The 10,305-nt window shown below is 61.9% G+C and overlaps 2 protein-coding genes across 2 annotated transcripts; one reads left to right on the top strand and one right to left on the bottom strand.

The window, feature by feature from the left end:
- Positions 1–332: 332 nt before the first annotated feature.
- On the top strand, positions 333–1,373 carry SMIM12 (small integral membrane protein 12). Its single transcript, XM_030964452.1, has 2 exons — positions 333–910; positions 1,048–1,373. The coding sequence occupies exon 1, from the start codon at positions 494–496 to the stop codon at positions 770–772; it is 279 nt and encodes a 92-aa protein (XP_030820312.1). The 5' UTR covers positions 333–493; the 3' UTR covers positions 773–910; positions 1,048–1,373.
- Positions 1,374–7,165: 5,792 nt separating this feature from the next.
- On the bottom strand, positions 7,166–9,413 carry GJA4 (gap junction protein alpha 4). The gene is given in 1 exon segment (XM_030964425.1): positions 7,166–9,413. A coding segment is annotated over 1 exon segment (1,032 nt). The 5' UTR covers positions 9,262–9,413; the 3' UTR covers positions 7,166–8,229.
- Between the last annotated feature and the right edge of the window lie 892 nt (positions 9,414–10,305).

Here is a 10,305-nt window from a genome sequence, read left to right as displayed (position 1 = left end):
GTCCCCCCCGTATCCCCCCCGTGTCCCCTCGGTGTCCCCCCGTTCCCCCATGACTCTCCCCCGTGTCCCCTCCCGTGTCCCCCCCTCCGTGTCCCCCGGTGTCCCCCCTTGTCCCCAGCCGCTGTCGCTCTCCCCGTGTCCCCCCGTGTCCCACATGATTCCCCTCCGTGTCCCTTCATGTCCCCCCCGTGTCCCCCCGTATCCCCCGGTGTCCCAGCCGCTGTCGCTCCTCCAGCGCTGCGGTTCCCGCGCTGTCCGCCAGGGGGCAGCCCCGCCCCGCCGCCCCCTCACGGCCGTGACCGGAACGGGCGGGGCCGGGGCCGGGGCCGGGGCCGGGGCTGGGCCCGGGTGAGCGGGGCCGGGCTGGGGTCCCTGCGGACCCGGGCGGGGGTCCCTGCGCGGCCCACGCGGGTCCCCATTCCCTGCGGCCATTGCTGAAGGCCCGGAGCGAGCGGGCCCGGCCGGTAACCGCCGCGTCCCGCCGCCGGCAGGCATGTGGTCCGTGCTGTGGGCGGCCGTGCGCTCCAAGGCCCCGTACGTCACCTTCCCGGTGGCCTTCGTGGTGGGGCTGGTGGGCTCCCAGCTGGAGTGGTTCCTGCGCGGAGACCCCCCGGCCACGGCCCAGGAGGAGAAGAGCATCTCGGAGCAGCGGGAGGACCGCAAGCTGCAGGAGATCGTGGGCGAGGACCTGACCAAGGTGGTGAGCCTGAAGGACAAGCTGGAGTTCGCCCCTCGGGCCGTGCTCAACAGGAACCGGCCCGAAAAGAGTTAATAAAGGGTGATTTGGGCAAAGGCGGTGCCCTGGAGCTGGGGACTCCCCTGACACCTGCACTGCTTCCACCAACCTCCCTCCTGCACCTGCTGCTCCTCACCGGAGGGTCAGGTTCGCCACCCCGTGGATTTGCTCAAGGTACCCAGAGCTCGGTGGCAGAGCGGGCAGGGAGCCGTGTGTGGAGATGCAGAGAGTCTGAAACGCCTCAGCTCTCGCCAGGCCTGGCTCCTGCACCACAAAACACTCTCGGCCTGGTTCCATCTGTGTCTCCTCAGGTTTGATTTCTTCCATGGTGTGAAAGTAGAAGTTTGGACCTGAGTGCCATGGGATGGGGTCAGGCTGACCGCCAGTGACAGGAAGAACTGCTGCCCTGCTTCCAGATCCCCTGTGGCTCTCGATGAAGCCCAACACAGCCCCGCGCCACAATGTACTACAGCAGCCATGGAGCTCTCTGGGGACCCCCTCCCTGCATCATCCCACCCAGAACGGTGACAGGGGGAGCTGAAAGTCTTGGTCCTGCTCCCTTGTGGTGCTCTGAGCATGGTGATGTGTTGGGAATGGGGAGATCTCTGCCCTCTGCACAATAAACTTCTGTCAGTTCTCGGGCCTCTGTGTCTCCTGCATCAGCACAGCCCCAGCCCTGTCTCAGAGCACGTCTCTGCTCCCAGTGTGTTCAAAAAGCAGCTGCTGCAGTGGGACAAATGCCATTGCTGTGCCTGGCTGGGCACTGGCAGCAGGGTGGTGGGCAGGAAGGAGAAGGAGGCACCAAATTCCCAGCCTGTGCTGTGGCTGTGCCTCCCTCCCAGCTCCGCCAGCTGCGTCATCTGCTTCCGTTTGACCTCTTTATCTCGAGGAGAAGGGCTGTGCCAGCACAGGGTGGGCTCCCAGGGGACGGGGGTCCCACTGGGGCGCTGAGCAGGGACAGGCTGGCAGCAGGCACTGGCCGTGTCCCCTCCAGGCTCAGGCATTGCTGGCACAGCAGGGACAAACCGCAGCCAGAGCTGCCTGAGCAGGGCCAGGGCCGGGGTTATCGCTGCCTCCTGCCTTGTTTTTTCCCGTGGTGCCTGAGCAAGGCCCCGGCTCTGCCCCGGCCCGGCCTTCCCCTCGCGGGGACGATAAATCTGCCGTGCCGGTGCGAGCGCCGAGGTCAGCAGGCAGTCAGCGTTCACACCGCGCTGTGCCGTGCCCGGGGCCGTTCCTGCCCCGCTGACAGCTTTACTGCCCTGCTCCCGGCTCTGTTTGCTGCCCGAGCTGCTGTCCTGGCCTGGACTGCTGCCCTCAGCTGGGCTCATGGCCCGTCACCACCGGGAGCACTCTGACCTTTGCTGCGAGGGCAGCCGAGCCTCGGCAGGAGGTGCAGGAGGAGCCTGGGTGTGATTTAGAGCCTGTCCCAGCCCTGTGCCACTGCCACCTCCCGCCAGTGCCCACCACGTTGTCCCCCTGGCAGGCTGGCACTGTCCCCTGAAGTAGCCCCTTCCCCTTTGTCTCCTGCTTTCCCAGCCAGGCTGTGGGGTGACGGCTGTTCCCTATTGTGTGCTGCGGTGGGAATGGTCCTGTTCCTTCTCCCAGCTGGGACCAGCTCGGAAGCTGTCTGTGAAATGCCTTTGTTCACCCTGCGCCGGAGCGGCTCCCCCGGCTGTTTACAGCCCATTGATCCCCTCGTTCCCAGGGCTGGGGCACAGTCGGCCTTTGGGGGGGCCTCGCTGCCCCATTTCCTGCCCCATGCAGTGTCTGTTGGGGAGGCTGCTCCAGCACAGCGCTGGAGGGATGCCCCGGGGAAGGACTGAGCCCTGATGGTGACAGCTTGGGCATTGATGGCACCTGGCCGGCAGCCCTGCTCCCATCCCTGCCTGTGGCACTTCAGCTGTTTTCCGTGTGTCTGGGGACTCCTGTCCGTCCATCCGCCGGCACTGCTGCAGCTCTGAGGATTCCCGCAGGCGCTGGGACAGGGGTGAAGCCGCCTCCCAGACTCGTTGCCTTTTCTCCTAAGCCTTCAGTGCTGTAAACCCGCCCTTCCTCCCATTGAATCCCAACAATGTGCCGCTTGGGAAGTGCCGGCGGGACAAGAATAGGAGCGGGCAGCTCTCAGGGCTAGGGCGAGCAGCCCTCACGAAGAGCCAGAGGAAGCTTTGCTGAATAAGCCATTATGGTAAAACCCTGCTCACAGCAAATGCTCGGTCTGGTGCAGGGGGTCTGTGATCCAGCTGTTCCCAGCACAGCACAGCTGGGCACTGCTGGGGAAGCGCTGCCTGCAGTGAGCCTGTCCCCAGGCAAGGAGTCCCACACCTGGCCAGGAGGTCAGTGTTTGGTGTCAGAGCATCCTCCAGGCTTGTCCAGCTTCAGGAATGTCCCTGCATCCCTGACTGCACGGTGCCATGGATCAGGGGTTGAATCCAGCAGCCACAAGAGCTCCAGGTCCCAGCCCAGCCTGTGGTGGCTGTGCCCCGGGCTCCTAACTATCCTAGCTATCCTCTCAGCAGCCCTAGGAGGATGAATGGGACTCAACCAAACACAAATCCGAAAAATCCTAGCCTTTTCTTCCATCTCCCACCTAGGCTGAATAGCAATCATTATCATCTACAACCAGGGGGTCAGGCTGACTGCAGTGCTCTTGGCACAGCCTGAGGGCAGCTGCAGCTTCCCCATGGACCCTCTGTCCTGCCCAGGTCCTGCATTGCTTCTGGAATCCATCATGAACAGCTCATGAGAGGAGGAGAGGTGGTTTCCTCAGGCAGGATGCTGTGCCCCAGCTCACTGAGGGGACTGGGACAGCTGCTGTGTCGGGGGGACAGTGACATCCCCCTGGCCATCCGGCACACCTGGATGGCTGCTCTGGATGTCCGGTTAGATCAGAGCAGGGATGCTCCAGCTGGGGACGAGGTGACCCTGTGCTGGCACTGGGGTGTGTGACGGTGTTCACAGGGGTCTGAGGATGAGGGAAGAGACGAGGATCTGACTCCATGTTTCAGAAGGCTTGGTTTATTATTTTATGATATATATTACATTAAAACTATACTAAAAGAATAGAAGAAAGGATTTCATCAGACAGTTAGCTAAGAATAGAAAAAGAAAGAATGATAACAAAGGCTTGTGGTTCAGACAGAGAGTCCGAGCCAGCTGGGCTGTGATTGGCCATTCATTAGAAACAACCACATGAGACCAATCACAGATACACCTGTTGCATTCCACAGCAGCAGATAACCATTGTTTATGTTTTGTTCCTGAGGCCTCTCAGCTTTTCAGGAGGAAAAATCCTAAGGAAATGATTTTTCCTAAAAGATGTCCATGACAGGGGTGTCCCACGGCCATCTGGGCCCTTCCTGCAAGGCCTGGAGTGATGATGCTTTGGGAGGAGAGGAACAGGGTGGGAGCTGGGGCTGGCAGGGACTCACACTCTGCTGTCCCACCCTGGTGCAGTGCAGTGGCCCCAGGACACCCCCTGGACCTGCCCCAAGTGGGGTGACCCCGGGACACCCAGACCTTCGCACAGCCTGGTGTCCCCACAGCCCTGGGGCACGGCGGGTGCTCACCCCAGCTGTGCTGAGGAGCAAATAAAACATCCCTCAGCGTGTGTCCCACAGCCCCTGGGGACTTCTGCTCCCTCCCAGCCCAGGCTTTTCCCAGGCTCTGGATTTGCCCTTTTCCTGAGAGCAGCCAAGTCTTTCCCAGCCTCCACGTCTCGCTTCCTGCTATGGCTCCCTCCATGCTGCTCCTGGAGGCTCCTTCTGTGGCCAGAAAAGGCCCTGAAGTGCCGTGGGAGAGGAGCAGCTCTGCTCTACACCAAGTCACATCCCTCGAGCCATAGCTGGGGACAGCTACAGGGGAACATGTTCCCTTCCCATTCAGCTACAGGGGAACATGTTCCCTTCCCATTCCCTTCCCATCAATCCCCAACGAGGGGATCAATGGCTCTTCCTGCAGGTACAGCTCAGGCTTGATTCCCTCTCCCCAGCACTCCAGGAGCACTGTGGGTCCTTGTTTTTAGGCCACGTGGATCTTCCCATGCCACAAAAAGCCCCTGGCTCTGCAGGCAGCAGCCTCTGCTTGCCTGGTGTTGCCTCAGGATGATGGCCTGAGCTGCTGGCAGGGTTAGGAGCCATGCCAGGGTGGGCACAGGGTGCTGGGCACTGCAGTCCTGGTGCCTCCACACGAGGAAACGGCCGGGGGTGAGCGACAATGTCAGGATGCAGCTATTGAGTGCATTTCCTCCCTCCTGCAGTTCTCACACAGGGCTGCATTGTCTGCCATGCCCCTGCATGGAGGGACCCTAGTGGAGGGCTAAATATAACCCCAGGGAGGAAGGGAGCTCTGTGGGGTTTGCTTTTCCTTCACTGTACACCACTGGAAAGGATTATTCCTGGTTTGGGGTTGCCCCAATGGTGGGCACAGAGTGCTGGGGTCAGGGCTCTGTGCCTGGCCTGGGAGGATGATCCTGACTGCCCCCACTCCCCCCGAGGACACACCTGGGCAGTGACAGGGCCCTGTGGGCAAGTGTGGCCACGCTGTGGCCCTGCCTGGCACCCTCCTGCCCAGCTCTCTGCCCTTCTTCCCCCTCAGCTGTGATTCTGCTCCCACCTCGGCTCTTCCTGAGTGGGCCAGATTTAGACACTTGCTGTTTGCTGTATGCTGGGAAAGGTTAAAAATAAACTCCTTGGTGCTTGGCCAGCACCTCAGGCAGAGCCTTTCAGGCAGGACAGCCGTCTGTCCCAGGCATGGCAGAGCTGAGCAGGGTGCCTGGCACGGACTGGTCCTCACTGGGAGAAGGGCAGAAACCTCTCTGCAGAGGAGCCCCAGGGCTCCTGGGGACTGTGACTGGTGTTAGACCAATATCCCCAGCAGGAACTGGGGTTCTGGGGAGTGTGTGGTCCCTCCAGAACTGGCAGAGCTGCCTCCAAGTGTCTCCTAACTCTGGGGGTGCCCATGGGAGCCCCTCACTGTGCCAACATGGGGCTCAGCATCATCATCCAGGGCCGGGTGTTGGGGGAGCGAGTGCTGTTCCCACGAGGGACAGGAGGGAGCTGTTTACTCAGGAGGGAGTGTGGAGGTGTGAGAAAGGCCTGTCTGGCCACTGTCTGTCCCGGGCTGTGCCAAAGGGCTCAGCCTGGTCTCTTATCAGCTCCAGACTTTTATTTGCCTAAGGGCTGCCTGCCCACCTTCTGGGAGGCTGCTGCCAACCCCAGCCCCGCTGCTGCCCCCTCCCCAGCCCGACCCGCAGGTAAGCCCCTGGTTGTTGTTGTTGGCGGCACGTCCCGGCGGCAGGGGGGTCACTGCAGCTGCCCCGAGGCACTTTGTCACAACACGGGAACAATGGTGGGACACGGAGCTGTGTTTGTGCAGCGCCTGGGCACTGCACTATCCAGCCAAGGGGAGGAGGGGGGGTCTCGGCTGTCTTGTTTTCCACCTTGCAGGGTCGCTAGGAAAAGCGTGATGCTCCCCCCTGCCAACAAAAATAGGAGTACAGGAGAGGGGAGCTGACCCGGGGACACTGTGGTGATTAAACATGGCATGGCTGCTCTGTTCCCTTTCACTGCCTTTCCTCCTGACCCAGCACACCAGGCTGCTCCCCCCTGAGCTGCAGGGCTCTGCTGGTACCTGGGGAACACTGGGATGTGGCCCTCCCATTGTGCTGGGGTGGCCTGGCAGGTCCTAACTGGGCAACACTGGGAGCAGGGCAGGGTCGTCCCACAGCAGATCTACCCCAGCATCCTCCAGGAGGGCACAGGGAAGAGCTGGGAGCTGGTGGTGTGCCCAGACCCCCACCCCAGGGGGTTTCACCCCCCTCATCGCCAGCAGGGAGGAAGCCAAGGGTGGGCTCGGCTCCCAGCCCAAGGGCAGCTCAGCTGGGTGCCTCCCTCCTCATTTCCTCCAGTGGCCGATGGCAGTGATACTGCCCCATATCACCCATATTTCATTTTCTCCAGGGTATTTTTAGCCTGTCCCACCCTCACTGGAGAGGCCCTCGACAGAGAGCAGGCTCTGCTCTGGCCTGGCTTGGCTGGGGAAACTAAACAACAGCCCCAGCCACATTGTGTGCCTTTATCTGTGGCTCATTTCCACCTATTATGCAGCCACGAGCAGCTCCATGGCCTCTGCTGGGTTTATCTGCAGCAGAGGGGCTGAGCTCTGCTTTGGGCCACCACGAGCCTGGGACGTGACAGTTCTGTCAAAACCCTGAGTTAAGGCTGGCCTCAGGGGGACAGGAGGCCACAGCAGGGAGGGTTGTGCTTTCAGTGGGTGAGTGGCACCCACAGCACAACTGGGTGTTCACTTTCACCCCAGAGGACAGCATTTCCCCCTCCCTCAGCCCCAAACCCTCACCTGCCCTCCCAGAGGCAGCTGGAGGCTGCAGGAAGCACAGTCACACCTCCTTCACCTTTTCTCATTCATCCAACTTTATTCAACAAGATGCAACATGGAATCTGCCAGGGGAAGGGAAACAGTGCTGAGGGCAGTGCACACACCCCACCCTCTCACCTGGGTCACACAGGACCTGCAGCCCCTTGGTCACAGCAGGACAATCCCCTCTCACAGCATCAGTGGGCTGGGGAAGTCAGGGTGACAACAATTTGTCCTTCCAGCCCCCCCTCCCCCTCAGCAGGAGATGACTAGTGCAAAGTAATAAAAACCCCAAAACCCCCAAACTATCAGGTGCTGGGCTGATTCCTCCCTAAACCCCACGGGGCTCCAAGGCACATGGCCAGGCTGGACACGGCTCCCCAAAGTCCCTGCAAACTGCACCTTTAAGGCAGAAACTCCATGCTCAGCCCAGCAGGTTAAAAATAACTTAAAGGCACACATCCCATGGGAAAGAGCCCAGGGCTGGGAGGGGAGGAACTCACACTCCTGGGGCACCCACAGTGACCCAGGGATCTGCTGGTGACAACAGAGCTGGCTTAACCCCTCCGTGTCCCATGGGGAGGGGACAGCTTGTGCAGCAAACCCTGGGCAGGTGCCAGAGCCACTGGAACGGGATGGGGCTGGTGGCCAGGATCGGTCAGTGCTGCCCAAGCCCAGCTGTTCCCAGCAGTTCCCGGCTCAGCCTGCTCCGTGTGGAGGCTGCAGACGAGCAGCTTCCCACGGCTGCACTCCCGGCTCTGGGGTCTGGCTGAACCGCAGCTCCCAATGGCCAGCAGCCTCCAGCCATGCCTTGGGGACAGCCTGTTCCACGGCGTGGCTCCAGGCCTTTCTCCCTTTCCCACGGCAAGGCACACAGGACACGCTGTCCCGGGGAACTTCGTGCAGTTTCCTTCCTTGCAGGGTCTGTGAGGAAAACCGGCGAGAGCTCCGCGGCCCGAGCATCCCATCCCAATCCCAGGGCGGGCAGGTCTCTGGAGCCTCCAGAGGGGAATGTGTACAGCACAGAGCCGGGCAGGAGGCGGCTGCCTGACCACAGCCAGCACCTTTGCAGGGACAAGGGACCGAGGAATGTCCCCCTGCAGGCCGGGGCCAGCCCGGCACTACACGTATTGCTTTTTGGAGGCTGAGCTCCCGGGCCGGCTGCCCAGCTTCTCCTCCGGGGCAGAGGCTTCAGCAGCCCCGGGGGCGTAGGGGTCCGACAGGGGCCTGCTGCCACTGCCCAGGGCCAGGTTCTCCTCGTTGCGGTAGTTGGCCCAGTTCTGCTCGCTGGAGAGCTTGTTGTAGGTCTGGTAGGAGGGTGCATGGCTCTCAGCCATGGGCAGGAAGGGATAGTGCTTGGGAGAGTAGGGACTCGAGACCATGTCATCCACAAAGGTGTCCTGGCTCGGTCCAGCTGGCCCCGACACTTTCTTGATGTTGCTAAGCAGGCTCTTGCAGCAGAGGTGGAAGAGCTCCAGGAGGTTCAGGACTAAGGAGATCAGGCCCATCACCAGCATGAAGATGATGAAGATGCTCTTCTCGGTGGGGCGGGAGATGAAGCAGTCCACCTGATGGGGGCAGGGGTCCCTCTTGCACACGTAGCGGGGCACCATGGAGAAGCCGTACAGGTACCACTGGCCCACGAGGAAACCGGCCTCAAAGATGCTCTTGCAGATGACACTGGTGATGTAGGTCCACATCAGCGCCCCTCAGATCTTGAGCCGCCCGCTCTCTGTCATGTAGATCTTGGACATCTTCTTCTCCAGGGCTGCCAGGGCCTGCTCGATCTTCGGATCCTTGCTGTGCACAGCGCGAAGCTCGCTCTCCTTCTTCTTCAGCTTCTCCTCCTTGCGGGAGAGATAGACAACGTGGCCCAGGTAAATCAGGGTCGGGGTGCTGACAAAGAGGAACTGGAGCACCCAGTAGCGGATGTGGGAGATGGGGAAGGCTTTGTCATAGCAGACGTTGGTGCAGCCCGGCTGCCTGGTGTTACACACGAAATCCGACTGCTCGTCCCCCCACACGGACTCGCCGGCCAGGCCCAGGATGAGGATGCGGAAGATGAAGAGCACGGTGAGCCAGATCTTCCCGATCACTGTCGAATGCTCCTGGACTTGGTCCAGCAGTTTCTGCAGGAATTCCCAGTCACCCATCTTCTAGGAACCCTTTGCCTCTGCCAGCAGAGAGAAGACAGCAGCCACGTCAGTGCCCTGTTTCCATGCTGGGGAGCACAGGGCAGATGTGACCAGCTAAACCCTGCTTTTTCAGGATATAGCTGCTCTGCAGAGTGTCCCAGCAAACCCTCTGAGGAACATCCCACTTCTGAGGGAGGGAGGGTTCCAGGCAGCGTTTAGGAGCCCCAGAGGGCTCCTCCTACACAGTGCAGGAACAGGGAGCCGGGAGAGACAGGGATTCTCCCCTCCCAGCAGCACCCACAGCTTGTGGCTCTCCTGGCCACTCTGGGAACAGCTTGCACCCCAGTGGGGTTTTGGGGCTGCCCAGGGAGCTCAGGGCACCTGGAGAGGAGGCACTGTGGGAGCTCACAAATTTGCTGCTGCCTTGGCTTTCCCAAAAAACAGAGACCAGGATGGTCTAGAGGGGAAGCATAACCCCTTGGGGTACAGCTGCCACCCCGATGCCTATTCAGGGCTCACCCCAAACTGAACGGACAGCCCCCCCAGCAGCTCCCTTGCTGCGGGGCGATGGACACCCAGCCCCAGTCCCCTCCCATCGCCAGGGGATCCCCAGCACTGCTCACCACCCTGCTGCCACTCCCGGGATTTTAGGGGGCCAAGCCTGCACCCCACGGGCGCTCAGCCCGGCTGCGAGGGTGGCCGCAGCCCCGGCTCCTCATTAATCGCTGCTAATTAAGCACAGAAGTGCCGGCTGTGCCGTTAAAGGAACCCCCGGCAGCGCTGGGGTGCCCTGTCCCCAGCACGGTGTCCCCGAGCGGTCCCGGTGTCCCGGCAGTGCCCGCACTCACCTCCGCCGCGCCGGGCACGTCCCGCGGGGCTCGGGCCGCGCTCAGTGTGAGGGGTCGGCCCGGGTGGCTCCGCTTATTCGGGGCCCGGGGAAGCCGGAGGAGGAGCGTGGGCAGGAAACTGGGGGCCGGAGCTTAGCACCGGGCCAGGCCGAGCTGCAGGTGTGCGGGGCCGCCCCCTCCCGCGGCCCCCGGACCAGGGGGCGGCCCCGGCGGG

This window comes from Camarhynchus parvulus, chromosome 23 (genome assembly GCF_901933205.1).
Source record: "Camarhynchus parvulus chromosome 23, STF_HiC, whole genome shotgun sequence".
Classification (NCBI taxonomy): Eukaryota; Metazoa; Chordata; class Aves; order Passeriformes; family Thraupidae; genus Camarhynchus; species Camarhynchus parvulus.
The sequence above is the reverse complement of the archived record's forward strand: the minus strand, read 5'-3'. Positions and strand labels throughout refer to the sequence as shown.

Bases quoted from the DNA above. Each gene is read 5' to 3' on its own strand.
- SMIM12 (XM_030964452.1), top strand. From the start codon at position 494: ATGTGGTCCGTGCTGTGGGCGGCCGTGCGCTCCAAGGCCCCGTACGTC.